This window comes from Leuciscus leuciscus, assembly GCF_965113295.1.
Source record: "Leuciscus leuciscus genome assembly, chromosome: 21".
In the NCBI taxonomy this organism is placed as follows: Eukaryota; Metazoa; Chordata; class Actinopteri; order Cypriniformes; family Leuciscidae; genus Leuciscus; species Leuciscus leuciscus.
Window position 1 is genome coordinate 5,802,845 of NC_138745.1, and position 25,165 is coordinate 5,828,009.

Sequence of the window (25,165 nt, forward strand, 5' to 3'; positions counted from 1 at the left end):
TTTATACTCACAGGTGAAATATATATATATATATATATATATATATATATATATATATATATATATATGTAATAATACCAATGTCACCCAGAAAAACAAATAAAGGCAAAGGAAAAAATACACAAGTAATGCATATTAAATGTGAGAATCAAAGTCGCAGCCACAGAGTCGCAGCCATGTTGTTGAATATCGTCACACGGTGACACCGCAGTCCGAGAACACATTCAGAACATCAACACTCCTGGTCATGTGGTATTGCTTAAATATACTATTTCTTGAAGTTTAAGGTCATTTCCTGGTTCATTTATCTTTCAGGACATCATTTTTGCTTTGCTCAGATCCGTTATGTACACATCATCTGCGTTATTTGCTGTCCCTCCTTAGTCATATGCACCTTTCTCAATAAATATTCTTGTGCTATGTTTGCTTTGCATATATCAGGCAGTTGGCTCCATTCATACCATCCTGTCTCGTGACCCTGATATGACCATGGACTGGGATTTCTGCACCTGTTTGTACCTGTTTTGTGGTAAGATCAAACAGTGAAACAGTATTCCTGTTTTGATGTTCATCAAGGTTTTTCAAATTGTCATAAAACTGCACAGTATACGTTAGCATCTGTTGTGGAAATATTAATAATCAAAATGTATAATGTCGTTAAAATTCGAATGATTTTGTGTTTATATTTTCAGCTGTTTTTGATTGTTTTGGTTGTTTATGTTAGGCACCTATTAATTTATTTTATTGTGTTTCTGTCAAAAAATTGAAGGGTTGAATGTAGTTTTGATAACATTTATTTGTTAAAAATTAGGTGAAATACTGCTTCAAATTTGGAGATGTGTAGAGCAGGGTGTGCGAGTGAGCTCTTTATTAGTCATGAGGATGTGGGCTTGCAATTTAGTCCCTTTCTATGACAAAGAAAAACACCCATAAACAGGGACAAAAGGTGCTGACCACTTCTGTGCTTGACTGTGTGGATCCTTAGGTGTTTTTATGCCTAGCACTCTGTAGTTCTTCCTGCCCCTTTTGAAGGGCTTCAGACTGAAAACAGTGACGAGCCATTGGCTCCGACATTGAACATTTTAGGAGCCAAAAGACTTTTGTAACTGCAAAAGTAGTGATAGACTAAACAGTAGATGGTTGTTCACCAGCACAAGTCGTCCATGTTCTCAGTCTGATGCAGTGGCTGCAGATCTACATGGAGCTGCATTGAACTCTTTTGGTGACATTTACCAACGGTCTCTTGCCAAAAGTCGCTAACGATTAGTTTGCAACAGGCACCAACAGTTTTTTCCATCTTATTTTTGCAAGATTACATTTTGTTGTAAACTTTAATCCAGTGATATATTTGTTTATTCAGTGCATACATTTTATATGAAATCATACCGTAGAAATGATTAGTTATCGAGTTAGTTAGTCTGATTATTTCTGATGAGTTCGACCATTGGTATTTTTCTGTAGTAATCCCAAATTACATTTCCTAGAAAATGAATATGTCATTGCAAACATGATGTTTGCAGGTCAAGAGGGGAACGGAGCAAGGCCGGTAGCACGAGTGATAATGAGCGTGTCCCTCCTGTGTTTCAGCACCAATGGAACAAAGTTTGTTGATGAGGGAAGAAAGAGGCGGGGAACGGCAAACATTAAATTTTAAAATAACAACAAAATGAAAGTAAAGCGGCAGTACCTCTCAGATGACTGCAACATAAACTAAAATAAAGCACCAACATAAAGTCCAGGCCTGGTCCTCTCTCGTCTTCCTCTTTCGTCACTCCTCGTTTTATCCTTCCGGAGCTCCTCTGTGGGACTCGAGAACACAGTGGCTCGCAGGTGACACTCATTAACACTCGTGTCATCGGACTTGCTCCATTCCCACAGCTATCGGCCCTGCCCCGCTTGCCACATGTGTTAAAGATTAGCACCCTGACAATCAGTTTATTCAGTGCGATGATGCATCTTCTCCATTGACTTTCATTTAAACTCTCTCCTTTGTTGATCATTTCAAGATGGCAGCACTGTATAGTGAGTTTAGAGCAGCCAAATGTTTATCAATACACATGCTTGTTGTATTCACAGTCGGAAAGTCATGATTAAGTATCTGAAAATAGCATATTAAAACTTAAAACATTCTCAGTAAAAATTCTCAGCCACATTTACTAGAAACTATTATTTCACAGCATTGGTTTGGCAACTTCCTTATCTGAGTTACCAGTCTTCCTCTTCACCTCTCTCTTTCATTCTGTCATCTGAGAAGTCAAACAGTCTTTTTCTGTTTGTTTCCAATGTCAGTTAATCAAACAACATGTTTTCTTTATAAAACCACTATAGGACAGGATAATTACTTGCAACTAAAATGATTTATTATGATTAATAATTTAAATAGTAAGATTAATCAATTAAAATATTCACAGCCCCAAAGATCAAACTTAATATTTTTTTTCAAACCGGATAAATAATTGTTTGTACATGAAAAGGATTATATTTGGGGATCGAAATCCTGGGCATCAAAAAGTGTGAAAAGCTCTGAAATAAAATATATCTAAAAAGATATGAGAAATAAAACAAACAAACTGTAAAATTCCCATTTAAAAGGGAACCTATACTTAAAGAGGTTGTTCTGCATAATTAAGCAAGTCACAGTTCTCATGCAATATGGGGAGGATGAAAGATCTTTCTGGAAATGAAAAGCATAGTGCAATTGCTTTCAAAATGCATGAAAACAACTAATATTTTGTGAAAACTGAATAGAGATTATTGAACTGTCCATCCATAGACCATCCATTGTAGTACAGCATTCATCAGTGAATAAACCTAATTAAAAATCCGTCTTGTATTTCTAAACCCACTGTAAACGTCTCTTTTTGTGAGCTTTGGTTTGGGGTGTTGGAAATGCACAACTATTTAACAGATCTGTCAGATTGATATCAGTTATCTAAAAAGATATGAGAACAAACAAACACTTTCTTTGAAAAACTAAAATCTGAATATTTATTTTACTGACATCCTACTGATATAATAATTTGGAACACACACATAGGGAAAACAATATAGTATAGGTTGGGCAGGGGGTTGTTTCCCCTCCACAAGCTTAGCAAAAAGTGCCAGACAGCTCTAGTGAAATGCAGCCTGCTGACGTCTCTCCTCTGCAGCTACTTCCCTTTTCTCAGCCAAATGTTTTTTTTTTAGCTTAAAAATGTTGAGATATTACTGAAAAACAGGACCAGGAGACCAAATAAGATGTTTTCTAAATAATCATATGTATTTGTTTTTTAAAACGTTTGCAGTCGCTGACTAACCCTAACAATTAACATATATTTATGTATGTGTTGGTCTTAATTTGCATCATTTAGCATTTCAGTCAGTGCTGATGTTCAACATTGACCCTGTGACCTGGAAATACTTCACAAGAAATAATGATGTTGGCTTTGGCTACAGAGTCATACAGAGAGATACATCTAGGTGAGAGAAACACAGATTATATCTATCTATCTATCTATCTATCTATCTATCTATCTATCTATCTATCTATCTATCTATCTATCTATCTATCTATCTATCTATCTATCTATCTATCTATCTATCTATCTATCTATCTATCTATCTATCTATCGGGAGGTTTGATTGTTAAATTGATTTAAATCAACCCAATGCAATTTAAACATTAAATATATTTGAAACCAAACACATGTTTTTCTTTATTTTTCCATAGTTTGCTTGTGAGTGATCCTTTAGTACAGTACAGCAGCGATGCAAGAGGACAAGTTTATAGTTGTGCCATTTCACAGGAAACTTGCCTGCCGGTGACAATTAATGGTATTTAACTTTTCATATCACACATTTTACACATAATAAGTCTGATTTGACATGTACAATCTAACCGATTTTTGTCTATGCAATGAAAGTGCCTTCTGAAGCTGTTAACATGTCTCTTGGGCTTTTTATGACTAAGGACACACAATCTTCTAATTCAGTGGTAAGTGATATGCTCATCCTGACACGAAAAAACAACACATTTAAACTATACAGATTTTTTAGGCTAATGTTAGGCTGAGAATATTGCAATTAATATGATTTAAATACTTATGGGGCTATGTGTAGAATTCCAAAACCCTTGTTATTTTTAGCAATAAGCTGAACTGAAGTAAAGTATTTAGATATACAAAAATGGTGCACTCATATTACTAATGATTAGGAGAAAGTGCAACACGCAATATAAATAAAACACCAGATTGCAGATTGATAAATCTGTACTTCGGTACTGCAGCTGCCGTTAGAAGCTCTGTTTGCTATAGAAACAGTCATTGTTATGAGTCACGTGCTTAGGACTGCACATGCGCATTGGCTGGTCTAGCCTGAAAAATAAGCTTCTTAACGCTATTTGAGCATAATGAACAACATTTATGAGACAGTTGTTGTAAGATTTCATTGGTAATTTCAAATATGAAATTTAATCGTAAGCTTGGTGAACAGCTTTGGAGGATTTGATGTTTCCCCATTAAGATTTAGGATCTGTACTTGCATGACTGAAATAGCTGCCTGAGAAGCGTTTTGTTACAAGCTCTTTACACATTAACAATAAAAAAGTAATTATTAAATGAAAGTCCTTACATATAGCCCCTTTAGTTAATGCTTATAGTAATTGTATATATTGCTCTTCGCAGAACAGTGAAAATGGCTTCATAAATATTCAGTGTTTGATGTGCGTATCGATAAAATGAAAAACTCGTACTCTCCCTCAGGTTTGTGGTTCAACCATTCCTAAGGACTGCAAAACAATTACTACCCTTAATGGTATGTGCTTTAATATCAGTGGAAACAATGTAGTGAGTGCACCGATACCAAGTGCTTTGAGAAGTAAGTCAAATGAAAAAGTACCTAAATCCCTGTCCTTTTCTATTGCTTTTTTGATAATCTAATCATATGCTGAACTCCTCATTCACAGGCTGCCCTTTAGAAATAGATATTGCTTTTCTAATGGACGGCTCTGAGAGTGTAGAAGTCCCAGATTTCATTCAAATGAAAACTTTTGTTACAACCATAATCCAGAGTTTTTCCGAGTGCAATTCTCAGGTATGATTATATGTTTTGATGATTCCAGAAGGCCTTTAGAGACCCATAAAGTGTGGTTCACATTGCAGCCAACCACCAGTTTAGACAGGAACAGGACTGACATGTGTGAATGTTTTCTTGTCTTTTAGTTTGCTGTTGCACAGTACTCCACTGGTTATGAAATTCACTCCAAGTTTGAAACAGTTAAAGACATTAATTCATGGAGGACAAGAATAGGAGAGATAAAACAGCAAAGAGGATGGACCTACACTGCGAAGGCTATAAATAAACTTATGTACGACACCCCTAATGTCATCAGCATTCTAGTATCTCAAAATTCCTCTTCAAAATGTATTAGTGCAAAGTTCATTTTCAAATCTAACATTTACAATTGTAGTCGAAATTATTCCACCCCCATTGCAAATCCGGTTTATTGTCGTGGCAAAATGTACAGACTTTCAGCTGTTTGCAATGAACAAATCAAACAAAAGTAATTGAAATAGCTCAACACAACAAATGGTTCAAGTGGTTTCCGCAAATTTCCGCAAAAAATGCAACTTTTAATGACTTACTTAATTTCGATTACAACTGTAGTTCTTTTCTGTGTTCAAATATAAGTATAAAATACACTCACCTAAAGGATTATTAGGAACACCTGTTCAATTTCTCATTAATGCAATTATCTAATCAACCAACCACATGGCAGTTGCTTCAATGCATTTAGGGGTGTGGTCCTGGTCAAGACAATCTCCTGAACTCCAAACTGAATGTCAGAATGGGAAAGAAAGGTGATTTAAGTAATTTTGAGCGTGGCATGGTTGTTGGTGCCAGACGGGCCGGTCTGAGTATTTCACAATCTGCTCAGTTACTGGGATTTTCACGCACAACCATTTCTAGGGTTTACAAAGAATGGTGTGAAAAGGGAAAAACATCCAGTATGCGGCAGTCCTGTGGGCGAAAATGCCTTGTTGATGCTAGAGGTCAGAGGAGAATGGGCCGACTGATTCAAGCTGATAGAAGAGCAACTTTGACTGAAATAACCACTCGTTACAACCGAGGTATGCAGCAAAGCATTTGTGAAGCCACAACACGCACAACCTTGAGGCGGATGGGCTACAACAGCAGAAGACCCCACCGGGTACCACTCATCTCCACTACAAATAGGAAAAAGAGGCTACAATTTGCACGAGCTCACCAAAATTGGACAGTTGAAGAATTGAAAAATGTTGCCTGGTCTGATGGGTCTCGATTTCTGTTGAGACATTCAGATGGTAGAGTCAGAATTTGGCGTAAACAGAATGAGAACATGGATCCATCATGCCTTGTTACCACTGTGCAGGCTGGTGGTGGTGGTGTAATGGTGTGGGGGATGTTTTCTTGGCACACTTTAGGCCCCTTAGTGCCAATTGGGCATCGTTTAAATGCCACGGCCTACCTGAGCATTGTTTCTGACCATGTCCATCCCTTTACGACCACCATGTACCCATCCTCTGATGGCTACTTCCAGCAGGATAATGCACCATGTCACAAAGCTTGAATCATTTCAAATTGGTTTCTTGAACATGACAATGAGTCCACTGTACTAAAATGGCCCCCACAGTCACCAGATCTCAACCCAATAGAGCATCTTTGGGATGTGGTGGAACGGGAGCTTTGTGCCCTGGATGTGCATCCCACAAATCTCCATCAACTGCAAGATGCTATCCTATCAATATGGGCCAACATTTCTAAAGAATGCTTTCAGCACCTTGTTGAATCAATGCCACGTAGAATTAAGGCAGTTCTGAAGGCGAAAGGGGGTCAAACACAGTATTAGTATGGTGTTCCTAATAATCCTTTAGGTAAGTGTATGTTTGGGTGGTTTGGAGAGAAAAACAGTAATGCGTTTCTGAGTTTGAATCGGCAATACCTATAAGAAATATGGTGCAAAAACAACTGTACCTCTGCTGTACACTGAAAAAACAACATTTGGTGTAGAAACAATTTTCAACTAGAAATTGCTTGTACATTTTACAATTAATTACAAAGAAACAGCAAGTAATACATTGAATTAAATGTGACATTTTGAAGTAGAAAGACTGAAATAGTATTTTCTTATAAAAGTACTGTAGCAATCTGTTTTATTTGCAACTTTGTGTATATGCATATTCAACTTATAATAGCAATCCTGATTTGTAATCTTCAAATGCTTTTCTTATTTTCAATGTACAGGGATGAGCTCTTCATAACTGAAGGAGGGGTGAGGCAATCAGCAATTAAAATCTTAATTGTTATCACTGATGGTAGCTCAATTGATGAACCTCATCTCAGAGGTGCTGTTGAAAAGGCAGAAAAGAAGAATATCATCCGATTTGCTGTTGGGGTAAGATCCATGCATTTTGTCAACAAATCACTCTTTTAAGTCAGGTCTTTTCAATGAATCTGTTGATCCGGTACAAAATACTTGTGTATTACAAGAAGGTCCAATTATACTTAACATTAACGGTTCACCTAACATTAGAACAATGAGCAATACATTTGTTACATTATTTATTAATCTTTGTTCATGTTAGTTCATTATAGCTCAGTTCCATTTAATAATATTAAAAGACAACTTTTAAGTTTGTAAATGTAGTATTAGTAAATGTTGACCAAGAACTTAGGGCACTAGAAAACATGAACAGAACAACCAAACATAACGCAACGAGAAGTGACAAAGAACTGAACGAAACACATAGCTTAAATAGACAGAGCAAACCAATCAACGAAATGAATAACAGGTGAACTTAGGAATATACACGTCACATTACTCCCCCCTCATGGAAGGCGCAGCCCTGCGCCGTAAAAATTGTCCAACTGAGCAGAGAGGTTTAGGGCTTAAGTGGGGGACGGAGAGCAGGGATATGGGACAGGCAGGACCAGAGTGGAGACGAAGGTCGGAGGAGCCAAGGTGGAATCCCCAGCAGAAGGGCCAGGATGCAGGCCCATAGCGGAGTTGTAAGGAGAAGTCATGGAGGAGGCTTGACAGATGGATCCGATGGTACATTTACATTTTACATTTATTCATTTAGCTGACGCTTTTATCCAAAGCGACTTACAATTGCTATATATGTCAGAGGTCGCACGCCTCTGGAACAACTAGGGGTTAAGTGTCTTGCTCAGGGACACATTGGTGTCTCACAGTGGATTCGAACCCGGGTCTCTCACACGCATGTGTCTTATCCATTGCGCCACCACCACCCCTATATGGTAGTGGAGAGCCGGGGCGAAGCTGAAGGGTTGACAGGACCAGCGACATCGAAGGTCCTGGAGGACAGCGCGGAGCCGCAGCGATGAGCAACCGGGGCAGAGCCAGGGCTCTGGAGGACTGAGGAGAAAGCTGAGCGACCTAGGACCAAGGTGGAGCTGGAGGGAAGGAGGATCCCGCAAGAGCCATAAGGGTGGAGGGATGAGGTGCAGCCGAAGGCCCGGAAGTCCATGGCGATGAGTGACAACTGACCAAGGTGAAGACAGAGGGACGAAGAACCCCACTGGAGTTGCAGGGACAAAGGTCCCAGGTGGAGCCGAGAAGGGCGAGAAGCCAATGTGGCACCAACTGCTCGACAGGCTGAGGTGGAGTTACAGGCCCGGAGGTTCTGGGCAGAGCTGTGGTCGACACTCCAGGGCTGAACTGGCTAACACAATGTTAAAGCTGAAGGGCAGTGCAGAGAAGACAATGCAGGCAGGACATAAAGACCGGGAAGTGCAGACAGGAATTTCACAATTAACTCTTTAGGGAGACACAGAACAGACAAATATCTCGTGAATGACACTCTTGACTGACACAGAACAGGCATACAATTCTTATAAGGCAGACTCGAAACATTCAGAGGAGGTGGGAGTGGGAGACAGGGTGAGAACACTGACATCAATAACACAGGCTCAGTGCACAGGGAAACAGGTGTTGCACACTCACTTGCAAAGACAATTAGCAACTCTTCCTCTACAACGCGTTGTAAATTTACACGTTACAACTTTATTGTAACGCATTACCAAAACGTGGTTAATTTTATTATATTATAAGCTTGAAACTCTAGTCCCCATTCATTAACAGTGACCATTACAGCGTTCACAATGTCAGAGTAAATGATGACAAAGATGTTGTTTTTGGGTTAACTAATCAGTCAAGAAAGTTTAATCTTCAGATGATTTTTAAATTTTGTATCCTTTATCTTTGCATCATACTAAACAAGATATAATAATATGAAATGTTTAAATGGCCCAAAAATTACTGTCTTGTCTTTTCAATTGTCAAAGATCGGTGAAGCCTTTGATGATCCCCGCACAAAGCAACAGTTAGAAATTATTGCATCCGCTCCTGTTGCTGAACATGTGTTTAACGTGACTGACTTCGACGCATTGGACAGTATCCGTGAACAACTGGAAGAGAACATTGCAATCGAAGGTGTGTTTACTGATAAGAGCAAAAAATTTGAGAAAATTGTAGATGAAATTTAATTGCAAAAAGTAGTGTTACAAGAGTGCTGAACAAAATAAACTTGCTATGCTTGCATTTGCCATGACCAAATTACAGGCAAGCTGAAATTCATTATAAAAGCACTGTGATATCACTTCTTCTTCTTCTTCTTTTAATGTAATAATATATTTTCTTTCAGGAGTCCAGTCCACTGGTGATTCTGCTACAATGGAGTTTGCACAAGATGGATTTAGTGCAGTGTTTGCATCGAATGTAACTAAATACTTCAAAGCTTTGTTTTGAAAACCATTTTTTATTAAAGCAATAATTTAGGCAGCCAACAATGCAATGGATACTAAGTATCACTCACTTGAGATTCAAGAGTGAAGATTATTTAAATATACACATAGATTGCATGTAATAGTTCAATGTTATTGGATAGGTCAACCAGAGTTTGATATAATTAAGATTTTTTTAATATTTTTGAAAGAAATCTCTTCTGCTCACCAAAGCTGCACTTATTTGATCAAAATATAGTAAAACAATAATATTTTGAAATATTATTACAATCTAAAATAATTGTTTTATATTTTAATATATTTTAATAAATACAATTTATTGAATTTTCAGCATCATTACTTTAGTCTTCAGTGTCACATGATGCGAGGGAGGTAAAAAAGAGAAAAAATACAAATACAAACCTCTTTATTTAGGTAAGCCTGATCATGAGTTCTGTGGGAGCTTTCCAAGGAAAGGGCGGATATCAAGAACAGTATCAAAATGACCAATCATCAAGGCAAGGCAAGGCAAGGCAAGTTTATTTATATAGCACATTTCATACACAATGGCAATTCAAAGTGCTTTACATAGAAGAAATTAAAATAATGAAAAGAAATAAGAATAATTAAAACAGTTTAGAAAAATAAAATAAAATACAGTACTTAAAAAAAAAGAATATTATTATAAATCTTTCCTTCAAAGGATTCCCTTAAGACTTAAATCTTTCAACTTTCTTTTAACCTTCAATCTTCTTACGACTTCCATCTATCAACTTTCCTTTAACTTTCTTTTCTCCCTCATTTACTCACACGTTCTTTTTACTTTCTTTAGCACTGCGTTCACATTCTTTCTCAGACGAAAACTTTAATATCGACATTTAAATACTGTTCTACTTTCAGACCCACATTAATACACGTCACTTTCACATTATCACCTTCTGAGTGGGCATTTACAGTTACGGGCTAAATGCCCTGCTGACATAGGAGAAATTAAAATAATTAAAAGAAATAAGAATAATTAAAACAGTTTAGAAAAATAGAATAAAATACAGTACAGTAAAAACAGTCGGACGAACAGAGGCACAGTGCTCATTCAGTAAATGCATAGCTAAACAGAAGTGTTTTGAGTCTGGATTTGAATGTGACCACTGTAGGAGCACCTCTGATCTCTTCTGGAAGCTGGTTCCAGCTGCGGCTGGCATAATAGCTAAAAGCAGACTCACCATGTTTAGAGTGAACCCTTGGTATTTCTAGCTGATATGATCCTAATGATCTGAGTGATCTGTTGGGTTTATATTCAGTGAGCATATCTGCAATGTATTGAGGGCCTAGGCCATTGAATGATTTATATACCAGTAATAATACTTTAAAATCAATCCTAAATCTAACTGGGAGCCAGTGTAAAGACCAGTGTCAGACTTCCATGTGGGAAATGAGCAAGATAGCTACTTGGGTAAGACCTTGCTCAAACACAGACTAAAAATACATAAAATTGGCCATACATTTATTGAGGTCATCTACAATCTAAATAAAAGGATACTGTAGTTCACCCAAAAAACATTTACTCACTTCCAAGCCCATATCAATACAAACAAGTATATTCTAAGGGATATATTGGTTCCTTTTTCCATATAATGAAAACATGTTGTGAACAGTGGTTGTCTGATGGTGAGTAAATGATGGCTATAATCCTTTTTTGAGTGTACTATTTCTTTAAAGATTTGATTATCTAATATTTTTTTAAAGGTTATTCAATGACAGTAGCAACACGGTCTAAAAAAAAGTTTGTGATTCTGGGAGCACCAAGATACAAGCATAAAGGACAAGTGAGCATTTCAATAATTGGAGTTAACAAAACAAACCTGCTGGTGGAGTCACCCAAGGTACATGAATATTTCACCAATGTCATATTTGTTTAATTTGTTTAATAAAAATGCAAGGTACTTGAATCTTAACTCAGTTTTGTTTATTTTGCAATGTATTGGCCGTTGCATTTTGTTGTACTATTATCATGTGTTCTTATAGCATATTGGGCAAAGGATTTGATTCTGAAGAGACCTTTTCTTTTTTATTCTTTCACAGTCTCAGATTGGTTCATACTTTGGGGCTGAGGTCTGTGTGGTTGATCTGAACTCTGACACAAAAACAGATCTTCTATTAATATCTGCACCAACGTATATAGACTACAATTCTGAAGGCAGAGTTTTTGTGTACTTTTATTCTTGGCAGGTAGGTTAAAATATCAATTCCAGATTCTAAATTCCAGATTACTTTGGACTTTATTTTGTCTTTTAAAAGTTTTGACCTTTTTCTGGTTTTGCAGCCATACTTCACGTTTTCTGAGGTGCTGGAGGGCATGGCAGGTCAGAGGGGTCGGTTTGGCTCTTCTCTGGCCAGTCCAGCAGATCTGAATGGTGATGGTTTCATGGATGTGCTGGTTGGAGCTCCTTTAGAGGAGGATGGACAAGGCAGCATCTACATCTTCAATGGCGGAATAGATAAAATAAATTCCAAATATTCACAGGTCTGCCAATTTAAGTACCTAGCGTTGTAACCTTTTGTGGACTGCCACTTATATAGGTTTTTATGTTTTTTATGACCTTTGGCTTGCTTTTTTCCTAAAACAGTTCCCCTTCCTCTTATTCTTTGTGTTACGTTAGAGAATTACTGGATCAGCTGTGCGCTCAGGTTTACAGTTTTTTGGACTTGCTCTTAGTCAGTCCTCCCTAGATCACAGTGGAGACAGTCTACCAGACATTGCTGTTGGATCAAAAGGAGCCGTTTTGCTTCTTAGGTACAGTACTTCCTGTAACTTCAGTATACACTCTCAAAAATCAGCGATGCCATAAAAAACCTTGCCTAAAGAACCTTTAAGTAATCAGTTAATTAAAGAACCATTATTTTTCTTAGTGTGAATAACATTTTAAATATCCAAAGAACCTTTTTTCTCTATAAAGAACCTTTTGTGTATTGAGAAGGTTCCATGGATGTTTCTACATGGAACCATCGATGCTAATAAATAACCTTTATTTTTAAGAGTGTATTTACACAAACATTCCAATCTAATAAAATGAACTGATTAATAAAAGTAAACATCCAATAACTTCACAAACAGTAACATACAGAGCTCATGGTCCACTCTGATCCATTCATTCGTTATGTTTCGCAAATGTGTATTTTTCTACAACATCCAGGTCCAGACCAATTGTGTCTTTGGATGTGAAAGTAACCTACAGCCCATCCAAAATTTCAACCATTGAAACAAACTGCAGCAGGCCACTGGAAAACACCTTGACAGTGTGCTTCAAAATGAGTGGATACAAACATGCTATAACAGGTTCCCCCAAATTTTATGGCAGACTTTATTTTCAATAAATAATTTGAATACAAATATCATAAAATGTTATTCAATGCCATTTCCAGATTTGGCTGCAAATATTAGCTATACGTTAAAGCTGGATGCCAAGCGATATAACCACCGTGCATACTTCTTACCCAAAAATCATGTCCTCAGTAATGTTGTAAATGTTACACTAGAGGAGGTGTGCAAAGACCATCCTTTCCTTATAGAGGTAAGTCATGTATTAGTCCCTTTGTAGCAGCAAACCAGCCATTTCTAACAACTTTGAATAGTTTAAGCATGTTAATGGATTTATGGATATGACAATGTTAATGGATTTGGTCATGGCGGACTAAAACTGCTATGCTGCTGCTGTTGCTATGGACTTGCTACTGGCAATAGACACACATACACACTGATGTGAGATTGTAAAATTTGCTGCTGCTGCTGCATGAATAGGCAAACATAAATCTCATAGCAGCTTGTGCTATCTAGAGTTTCATATGCGTATGTATGTAACAATTAATAAATTGTTCACCTTGTCCAGTCTTGCACAGAGGATCCTCTCAACCCACTGCTTAATGAATTAATATTCACTTTTGAGGGTCTGCCCTCCCAAAATCTGGAGAACTTAAAGCCTGTTCTCATACCATGGATAAAGAACACTACATTATGGATGGTAAGGGACACATATTTAAAGGTAACCTATATTGTCATAAAGTGAGCCCTTCATGAAGTTGCTTTTCGGTAATATCCTCAGACTTTATCATTTCTATTATACTTATATCATACTGTTATTCAAGACAGAATGTAGTTAGTTGTCAGTATTAGTAGTAGACTTACTGTGAAACATTAGTTTCTACTGTGAAATAGTGTGAGTAACAATACAGTCACCGGCTTCTTTATTAGGACCCTCTTTTGCCTTCACGACTGCCTTAATTCTTTGTGGCATAGATTCAACAAGGTGCTGGAATCAGAGATTTGGCCCATATTGTCATGATAGCATCACACAGTTGCTGCAGATTTGTCAGCTGCACATCCATGATGCAAATCTCCCGTTCCAGCACATCCCAACGCTGCTCTATTGGATTTAGACCTGGGGACTGTGGAGGCTATTTGAGTATTGTGAATTCACTGTCATGTTCAATAAAGCAGGTTGAGAGGATTTGAGCTTTGTGACATGGTGCATTATCCTGTTGAAAGTAAGCATCAGAAGATGTCCACTGTGGTCATAAAGGGATGGACATGGTCAGCAACAATACTCAGGCTGAGGCATTTATACAGTGCTCAATTGGTATTAAGGGGCCCAAAGTGTGCCAATAATATATACCCCACATCATTATACCACCAGCAGCCTGAACCATTGATTAAATGGCAGGATGGATCCATGCTTTCATGTTGATTACGTCAAATTCGGACCCTACCATCTGAATGTCGCAGCAGAAATCGAGAATCATCAAACCAGGCAATGTTTTTTCAGTCTTCTGTTGTCCAATTTTGGTGTGCCTGTGTGAATTATAGCCTCAGTTTCCTGTTCTCAAATGACAGGAGTGGCACCGGTGTGTGTCTTCTGCTGCTGTAGCCCGTCTGCTTCAAGGTTTGACGTGTTGTGCATTCAGAGATGCTGCAGACCTCGGATGTAAAAAGTGGTTGTTTGAGTTACTGTTGCCTTTCTATCAGCTCAAACTAGTCCTGCCATTCTCCTCTGACTCCCGGCATCAACCCTAGAGATGGTTGTGCATGAAAATCCCAATAGACTGTAAGGGTGGATTTTCTGCATGGGGTTCGGTCTGCAAGACTGCCGAATGACTAAAGAAATGTTATTAGCAAGATTGTAGAAAACCAGCAGTTTCTGAAATACTCAGACTAGCTCATTTGGCACCAACAACCATGAAGTTCAAAGAAACTTTAATCACATCTCTTCCTCATTCTGATGCTTAATTCAAATTTCAGCAGATCGTCTTGACCATGTCTACATGCCTAAATGCATTGAGTTGCTGCAATGAGATTAGCTGATTAGATATTTGTGTTAAAGAATAGTTGAACACGTGTACCTAATAAAGTGGCCAGTGAGTGTATAAGGGAATATATATATATATATATATATATATATATATATATTAAAAATCTTATTTTTATTCTAACCTCATATTACAGTTAAATTATGAGATAAACTGTGGATCAGACAACCTTTGTGTTGACAACCTCAAAGTGGACTTCAGCTTTGATGGGTAAGTATGGTGAAGTCACAAGTTAATTTAACTGTCATCAAACATAATTCTTTAACACTCCACCCACCAGCCATTAGCGGATGGTCGTATAGTCTTGCCCTAAAATTGGTGCAGTTTAACTCTGTGTCTCCTTTGCTTCTGTAATTTAGATCTACAAACATAGAGGTTGGGATAATGCAGGAGCTCAAAGTGACAGTGTTTGTAGAGAACAGAGGAGAAAACTCATACAACACCCACTTTACCCTCAGCTACCCCTTTGGACTTTCCTACAGGAGAATTATGCCTGAAGTGGTAAGGCAGGATGATGTTTATGGCATGTAGGGTTAAAAACAGCAAGTTCATTGTTTTACAAGTTAAGTAGTTAAAGTGCATGATTTTCTTTAAGGAATATCTATCAATTTTTCAAATTCCTTGTCCAATTTAGGGTTACAGGGATGCCAGAGCCTAAATAAAATATTATACAGTAGGCTGCTACAGTATATGATCAAGAAACCCATTTTTTTCTGTTTGAGCAGGGCAGAGTGGATTGCCGTTCTTTAGATGGCATGCAAGGAGTTTCAGCAGGGGAGACTATCTGTCGAGTCAATAACCCTCTATTCGCAGGAAACACTTCTGTGAGTTGAAATCTATGTGAACAAACACACAAACAGATGCAGCGAGGTTCAAAAGTCTGAGACCAAATCTGGGATTTAAAATCTGCTTTAAACATGGGAAAACGTTAAACAAATGTTATGATATAAAATGGAATAAAGATTCTGTAATGTTTCTGTAAAGTCATATCAAAGATGGCGACGTTCAAACAACGAAAAAGTCTTATCAATCGAGCTGCGAGTTCATCCATCAAATATTCATTAACCGACAGCAGCTTTTATATCTGGGTGGAGAGTGGAGCATTTGAGTTGTGCGCTGAACAGAAAAACTGATGGAAGCTGGTCCAGTGGAGAATAGTGACTGGATCTAAAACCTTCAGATGACACACAGCTCATATCTCCGTCGCTGTATGTTACCGAAAGTGTAACCACACATAAAAACCCACAACACATAGTACAGATGCATTTGTGCAGGGCAGAATGGCTCTCTCGCACTGTATGAAGTGACAGACAACTAGTTGTCCATTCCGGTTCCGTTCACACAGCGTGGGTTTTTCCGAGAATGTGGTTTTGAGTCCTGAAAATGTACAGGTGTAAGTTCTGTTATAGAATGTGGTTGTCACTCCCATAAATAACCGAACTGTGTGTGAACGGAACCGTATTAAGGACTCAAAAACTACTGACAACCGTGTTCTGTTGCTGTGTGAACGTGGCCTTAATGAGTGATTGAGAAACTCAAGGGTTGCTAGAAGACCTCGGCAATGACATATCAGAAAGACCACACCCACCAGTTATAGAACAGTTTGATTGGTCAATGCATCAGTCAATCTGAATTGAGATTCTTTGTCCGTACTATAGATAGAGTACTAGAGATTTGAAAAAGGTTCTTTAGATCTCCTTGCTAGAGATTTGAAATCTCTGTGTCTAAGGGGTGGAGCTCAGACTCCCACTGACCTTGTAAATGTCAATAAATTCTGATTGGTTAAACCTTTCACCACTAGTGGTTTTATATCTAAATTAGTTGACCTATGGTAGAGAATTGACCACAGGCTCACCGCTGACCCTAATGTATAGACACACATTGGAAAGTTTTTTTTAAGCATCCTTTTTGTTTTAAAAAAAATGTATAATGATTATTTCTTACCTCATTGTTGTAGGCCGTGTTTCACATTATTTACGGTATTAATAAAGAAAGTCATTTTGACCAAAAGGTGACATTCAGTGCATCTGTTACCAGGTAGGCTATGGTGTTCATTTTTACTTGTCTGTAGTATGTTCAGTGCTAATTGTAATCTATCTCAAATGTATTTGAATTATATTGACATGCGTAGTAGCACAAACTAAAATGTTCTGTCATTTCCAGTGGAAATACGAATCACTCTGAAAACAGTGAACTATTAAAAATGAGAAACATCAGTGTAAAACATGCAATCTATGTTGCCTTGTTGAGGTCAGTGCTTTTTTTTTTTTTCTGTTTTTGATATTTGACATTTTGCTTTTCTCTCATTTCTATTCATAACCTCATCTACTGTATTCTGTGGTTCTCCTACAGACATACAGATTCCAGCATTTACATAAATTTCACGAATGGAAAAAACCTGGGAAAACCAGTGAAACAGATATTGGAGGTGAAGATGCTTCTTCCTTTATTTCACCTCATATCCATACTGAAACAAAATCAGTTGTCCGTATCAATAAATCTCCTTCTGTTTATATCTCTAAGGTGAAGAATGAGTTTAGAGAGCTAAATTTAACAGTTTTCATTAGAGTACCTGTAAAACTGGGAGCTGAAAACATCTGGGCTGACAAAAAGTTGAAGGTAAAAAGTTGAAGTTGTCTGTCAAAGCTGGACAACATACTTTTATGGCCGAAGACATTGGAATGGCATGAAGACAACAATATTTGTGGGTGAACTGTCACTTTAAGTGTTACAAATATGTTTTTCTTTGTAAAAAGATTCCAGATTGCTTTAGGGAAGAAGACGAACAACCCACCACCAGTGATTTTCTAAAAGTGCTCAAAAAGAAAAATTTATTAGTGAGTCATTTTTTATTTAATTATTTATTTATTAACTTTTTATTAGAAATTTTGAATAAATTATTTACTTTAAATATTGTCAAATTAAACTTGTTTGATTTGAACTCAACACTGTTAAACATGCTGTAATATGTTTTTCTGCCAGAACTGCTCTGTGGCGGTGTGTGCAGTGTTCAGGTGTGATGTGAATCTGATGAGAAATGAAAGGAAGTTCTATAATATCTCTAGCAATGTGAGCTCTGGATGGATTGAGCAGGTATCTGAAGTTACAGGGCTTGAAATCTTTATTAGAAAAAAGATATCTGCCATTTTTATTCACAATATTTATTATCTTTATAGATCGGGGTTAGGTCTGCTTCTTTTGAGTTGGTCAGTACAGCATCTCTGAATTATGATGAGGACAAATATACGTCCTTCTCTGATTCTCTCAGCTCTGCATCAGTTCGCGAGGTGAGGAATACTTTACTAAAGCCTGTTAGAATTCTCCAGCTGTTAGTGGCATTTATAGCAGACTTTATCATTGTACTTGAGATAGCGTTGGATATTCCATCTGAAATCTTTGTGTGCATGTGAAGGTGAACACTCTGGTGGAGGTCTATGAAGAACCCAGCCTCCTAAAGGAGGGCATTGGAGGAGTTATTGGAGGACTGCTGATCATCTCACTCATCGCAGCCACCCTCTATAAGGTGCAATACACCAGCCTGTTTATTATTCATAAGTAGAGAACTAAAACAAAATATATAATGTTGTCTTTTCTTTTTCTTTTATAGTCTGGGTTTTTCAAAAGAAAGGCCAAGCAGCAGATAAAGGAAGAAGCTGATGAACTGGAATATTTAGATGACAATTAATGCAGAATCAATTAATTACTTTTTTTTTTTACTTCTAATGATTCCATCAAAATGAATAGATGTATAAAATAATTATGATTAATTTCATGATTCTTTGTTTCTAACATAGCTAATATAACACACACACACACACATCTATTTTTTGTTTAAACAATAATAGACCATTGCACCTTATTACGTTGCACTATATGTAGATAGTTTGCCCATTTGTTTATATAGTTTGCACTTTTGCATCTTTTTAAAATATTTAAAAAAAATTACGAATTCAATGATCATGCCACATCCTGTCTCATGAGATACATTCTGATTTGATCTGATCTGATCGATTTTTGAAGGCAGTATTGATGGATCCTTCGCTGCCTTTGATATCCCACAATCCTGTGCGTTCCATTTCCTGACTGTTGAGCTAAAAAAATAAAGATGGCGTCTGAAATTTGAGGTTGGTGGTCAGTTTGTGTGTAAAGTGTACATTTTGACAAACTTTTCTCACTTTTGATGACATTTCAGGCGAAGTCTTTCACAAGTAAAGACTTTGTCTGTGGTCACAAAAAATCCCAGGATGTCTTTCGAAACGAGTAGGGGTGTAACCCCAGCATCCTGGCCAAATTTGCCTAGTGGCCTCTGTCTATCATGGCCTCCTAATCATCCACACACACACACACACACACACACACACATATATATATATATATATATATATATATATATATATATAGGCACTAGTTGCCTTCCTCACTCTGTCTCGTCTCCACCTGTAAGATGGTGTGTGGTGGAAGTTCTGGCGCAATATGGCTGCCGTCGCATCATCCAGGTGGATGCTGCACATTGGTGGTGGTTGAGGAGATTCCCCCTTCCATGTAAAGCGCTTTGAGTGCAGAGAAAAGCGCTAAATAAAATTTAATGAATTATTATTATTATTATTATTATTATTATTATTATTAAATGCAAAGTGCAAAGAAAAAGTGCAAAAAAAAAAAAAAAAAAGCTCTGTAAACACTTGCATTTTTTGCAACACTATAAGTGTGTCCCATCGGGTATTCAAATGTTCTACACACACTTGCAGTCTTTACGCCTACTTGAACACTTTGGCCAAACACAAGAAATACATCATGTAAGTAGACAAGTGGTCAAGTGCAAAGACCCCGGGTGCTTCTCTATACCCCTCCTTATTTCCTCGCTCCTCCGTCCTCCATCCCATGACCCAGAAACTGATCGAGCTCAGCCATCTTGAAGGACATCTCAATTCTCTAATTTCACCATGAGGAGGCGAGGAATGAGGAAGTTTCCACAGGAGTTTTGAGCGAGGATGCACAGGTGTATCCATGCGGAAGTCTTTCTTGTCGAGAAACCTGACGCACGTATAAATTCACCTCCCACTTCACATCTGTCACAATCATTTTAATTTATGCTTTGCCTTAGCAGTTTAAATAAATCATATATCACACACATATCATCAGGGCATCTTACTTTATCTTTATTATTTCTTAAAGGGTTAGTTCACCCAAAAATGAAAATTCTGTCAGTAATTACTCTCCCTCATGTTGTTCCAAGCCCGTAAGACCTTCGTTCATCTTCGGAACACAAATTAAGATATTTTTGATTAAATCTGAGAGCTGTCTCACTCCTCCATAGGCTTCTAAGGTATTATAACTTGCTGGCCCAGAAAATGTATTAAAGAGATCGTTAATATAGTCCAAGTGACTACAGCGGCTCAATCTTAAGTTTATAAAGCGACGAGAATACTTTCTGTGCGCAAAAAACAAACAAAATTAACGACTTTATTCCACTATTCATTTCCTTCTCTCTGGGCCTCGAGTTTTTTCACGTAGTGTAACTGCGCAGTGCTTCTGTGTAGTATGTCACACGCATCACACACATGACCAGCGTCGGCCAATAGTGAGCCTACGTGTGACGTACAACACAGAAGCGCTGCGGAGAATGGTGTGGAGAATGTTGTCAAGGCTGGATCTGGATTTTCCCTTTGCCTGCAGAGATTAGGCCTATATTGTCTGTGATGTGGTCCTCCGGCTGGACCTGACATGAAGACTTGATACTGAAGCAGAAACAATCTCTCTCACTGACCTTGATTCTGCAGTTGCGCAACTCTTCTGAGTGACTGTAACATACTGAACAAAAACAATTTAAATTGTTCTTTTTTACTGAAGGCTATATGTCCAAATAATGAAACAAAATCATTCTGCAGCCATCCTGATTTACAACTTAAAAAAAAAATTATATATTTTTATATAAAAATTACTATTAGAGACTAAATATAGGACACCTCGGCTTTCAGCTGATATTGCAATTAGTTGTGTTTGGAATAATTATTAATGATATAGTTATTATTTAAATTCATTGTAAATTTTCTGCTACTACTTTATATTTTATAGGCATATTTGTGTTAGCATTCGAACATGTGCCGATCCGCCGTGCAGGAAATCGTGTTGCATCTGTTCAGGGTATTAGGTGGCTGACGATCTAGCCTGGCTGCAGTTCCCTACTTTTAAAGACGAAATATCCTTATTTTATTATTATTATTATCATCAATATTACTATTATGCTGGTAAAATGCTAGCTAATACATATAGGCTAATTTATTTTGATAAGATTGATATTTCACAAAATAAAACAAACTAATTATAGGCTATAATCTTTGGGCGACAGTGCAAAACCCTGAATCATGAATTAGTAAAATTTTCACATTTATTAGAAATTCAATTTCGCACATATCCTAACATAACAGATCCATTTATGAATGGACTTTGATTCTGGTGGTGGCTGCATTGTTTCCGATTTGTGTGATTCAAACTCTAGCGTTATTAAGTCCAAAAGTCAAACTGCATTGAAAAAATATTAATGTAATATTTTACAAAATTCACAACATGTTTTTATCTACCGACATATTCTGCTTCAATCCATATTTGTTGGCATTTAGACTTTCAAAAAAATTGTAACCCGCCGGCGTCTCCGTGTCGTGATTTATCTATTTTCTACTATAGGCTATTTTCTTCTTATTTATTACATTCAGGCAATTGGTTGATGAAACATTGATTAAAATTAAGATACAATTAATACAAAACGAAATTAAATTTAAAGACAGATTTGTGCTTTCTGCTTGAGGTCTCTGTGAAAGTTTTAAAGCAGTCTTTTAGTGCCGCTTTCAGAGCGGTCACGTCCATAACGGACAACTGTCCCATCCGTAACATAGATTTTTTTTGTGTGAAATAAATTTCTAAATAAATGCGACTCATAGTCCAGTGCGACTCATATATGTTTTTTTCCTCTTCATGACGCTTTTTTTTTTATTGATGTGACTTATACTCCGGAGCGACTTATAGTCCGGAAAATACGGGTATATTTTGTGATGTAGACAAAATTCTCTAGGCAGATGTAAATTAGTGGTGTGATCAATTAAGTTTAGAAATTGCAGTACACTCACCTAAAGGATTATTAGGAACACCTGTTCAATTTCTCATTAATGCAATTATCTAATCAACCAATCACATGGCAGTTGCTTGAATGCATTTAGGGGTGTGGTCCTGGTCAAGACAATCTCCTGAACTCCAAACTGAATGTCAGAATGGGAAAGAAAGGTGATTTAAGCAATTTTGAGCGTGGCATGGTTGTTGGTGCCAGACGGGCCGGTCTGAGTATTTCACAATCTGCTCAGTTACTGGGATTTTCACGCACAACCATTTCTAGGGTTTACAAAGAATGGTGTGAAAAGGGAAAAACATCCAGTATGCGGCAGTCCTGTGGGCGAAAATGCCTAGTTGATGCTAGAGGTCAGAGGAGAATGGGCCGACTGATTCAAGCTGATAGAAGAGCAACTTTGACTGAAATAACCACTCGTTACAACCGAGGTATGTAGCAAAGCATTTGTGAAGCCACAACATGCACAACCTTGAGGCGGATGGGCTACAACAGCAGAAGACCCCACCGGGTACCACTCATCTCCACTACAAATAGGAAAAAGAGGCTACAATTTGCACGAGCTCACCAAAATTGGACAGTTGAAGACTGGAAAAATGTTGCCTGGTCTGATGAGTCTCGATTCCTGTTGAGACATTCAGATGGCAGAGTCAGAATTTGGTGTAAACAGAATGAGAACATGGATCCATCATGCCTTGTTACCACTGTGCAGGCTGGTGGTGGTGGTGTAATGGTGTGGGGGATGTTTTCTTGGCACACTTTAGGCCCCTTAGTGCCAATTGGGCATCGTTTAAATGCCACGGCCTACCTGAGCATTGTTTCTGACCATGTCCATCCCTTTATGACCACCATGTACCCATCCTCTGATGGCTACTTCCAGCAGGATAATGCACCATGTCACAAAGCTCGAATCATTTCAAATTGGTTTCTTGAACATGACAATGAGTTCACTGTACTAAAATTGCCCCCACAGTCACCAGATCTCAACCCAATAGAGCATCTTTGGGATGTGGTGGAACGGGAGCTTCGTGCCCTGGATGTGCATCCCACAAATCTCCATCAACTGCAAGATGCTATCCTATCAATATGGGCCAACATTTCTAAAGAATGCTTTCAGCACCTTGTTGAATCAATGCCACGTAGAATTAAGGCAGTTCTGAAGGCGAAAGGGGGTCAAACACAGTATTAGTATGGTGTTCCTAATAATCCTTTAGGTGAGTGTATATACAAAAGTACATTTTTGCTGCATGTTTGTGTTGGCTATGTTATTCTTTGGGGTAGAGGGGTAAAACTTTATTAACATTGAAATAATAATTGAAAAACTTTAGGAAAAAACATGTATTCGAGCATGGGACGCTCAAGGGTTCAGGATTAATGCAGTTGAGATGGTGGTGTGTGTTTCCGGTAAGAGAAACACGAGAAGGAATCCCAGTTGAACTTATTTATTCAAAGGAGTTTGTATGTTAGGCTACTTCACAAATGTGTGGTGGTCTGCAATAAACAGAATATAAACAAAGAAAACAGTAAGTATATCAGTAAATTATACAAACATGCAGTTAAGCATATCAGTAAATGATACAAACATTCAGTTATTAAGTAATATATAAATTAACATACTTGGGTAAACCGCGTGATTATATTAATAAAATAATAAAGTAAATAATGACATGCAGATTGCACGATCGCGTATATTAGGCTACAGCAGCAAACATAAAATGTCATTAAATTCAACATTTTCAAACAATATTGAACACACAGGGTGATCTGAAACTAGGTAGAGAATATCTTATAATCTAATCTAATTACAATCATTTTCGAGCTCAGAGTCTGATATGAAAACGGTTTGGTTTCACTTTGTGACGCAGTTTAAAGGAACACTCCACCGTTTTTTGAAATAGGGCTTATTCACCTTCTTTCCTACATTTAGATAGGTGGGCAAATGCATTTTTGTCTCAGTGCATGCATTGTTTTAGTTTGACAGGGTTGGCGCTAGCTTAGCTTAGCATAATGAATGGAATCCTTTGTTGCCAGCTAGCATGTCCTGAGTAAAAGTGATATAAAAAATAAAAAAAACCCACCTAATTACTTCTTGTGGCCTGCGTATTCACAACGAGTACAAATAGCGATGCAGATTAACACTAGGCGATTTCCTATGCAGATTTTGACTTGGGACTATATTAGGGGGAAGCACAGGCGAAGCACTGCTACTTGGGCGCAGAGATATCACGCCCAAGTAGCAGTGCTTCGCCTGTGCTTCCCCCTAATATAGTCCTTAATATATAAGTCAATATCTGCCTAGGAAATCGCCTAGTGTTAATCTGCATCGCTATTTGTACTTGTTGTGAATACGCAGGCCACAAAAAGTAATTAGGTGGGGTTTTTTTATTTTTTATATCACTTTTACTCAGGACATGCTAGCTGGCAACAAAGGATTCCATTCATTATGCTAAGCTAAGCTAGCGCCAACCCTGTCAAACTAAAACAATGCATGCACTGAGACAAAAATGCATTTGCCCGCCTATCTAAATGTAGGAAAGAAGGTGAATAAGCTCTATTTCAAAAAACGGTGGAGTGTTCCTTTAAAATGCGTTCATTTTACGAGCAAATCTCGACATTCAGAACAATAATATCAATAACAAAGGCGAAATATATACGAAAACTCAACCCTAATCATTTACGCACTGAGAAAAAACATATACATGGTTGGATAACAGACCAGTCGGTCTGATTTGTAACTCAGCTGCCGATTTTGCATGTCCACACCTGGCTGATCGCTGTATAATACCAAACACTCAGGAGGCGTAGGGCTTTCTCACAACGTGCATTTTCATTAATACAAGGAATGCAAAAAGTGCTGCACAGGGTGTAACCTCTCTGTGCTCTTTGGGTGTAGGGATGGTTCCACTCAGAAAAACAATACAAGGC

The 25,165-nt window shown here is 37.7% G+C and overlaps 1 protein-coding gene across 4 annotated transcripts; it reads left to right on the forward strand.

Moving 5' to 3' along the window:
• Nucleotides 1–217: 217 nt before the first annotated feature.
• On the forward strand, nt 218–19,246 carry LOC309485299 (integrin alpha-X). 4 transcript variants are annotated; one of them, XM_082152085.1, is made up of 32 exons: nt 218–252; nt 442–529; nt 3,351–3,459; nt 3,710–3,813; nt 3,903–3,973; nt 4,740–4,854; nt 4,943–5,070; nt 5,199–5,344; nt 7,261–7,411; nt 9,325–9,472; nt 9,684–9,757; nt 10,198–10,275; nt 11,176–11,215; nt 11,509–11,645; nt 11,845–11,991; nt 12,086–12,286; nt 12,423–12,556; nt 12,957–13,099; nt 13,186–13,334; nt 13,650–13,781; nt 15,260–15,333; nt 15,483–15,624; nt 15,849–15,947; nt 17,081–17,160; nt 17,287–17,373; nt 17,476–17,551; nt 17,647–17,742; nt 17,880–17,960; nt 18,106–18,216; nt 18,300–18,410; nt 18,536–18,646; nt 18,731–19,246. In XM_082152085.1, exons 2-32 carry the CDS (start codon nt 484–486, stop codon nt 18,806–18,808), a joined length of 3,399 nt encoding a protein of 1,132 aa, XP_082008211.1. In that variant the 5' UTR covers nt 218–252; nt 442–483; the 3' UTR covers nt 18,809–19,246. The 4 variants fall into 4 exon arrangements, with proteins under 4 accessions (XP_082008211.1, XP_082008212.1, XP_082008213.1 ...); XM_082152086.1 differs by lacking the exons at nt 218–252; nt 4,740–4,854; nt 4,943–5,070 and having other exon boundaries at nt 305–529; XM_082152087.1 differs by lacking the exons at nt 218–252; nt 442–529; nt 3,351–3,459 and having other exon boundaries at nt 3,950–3,973.
• Nucleotides 19,247–25,165: the final 5,919 nt, after the last annotated feature.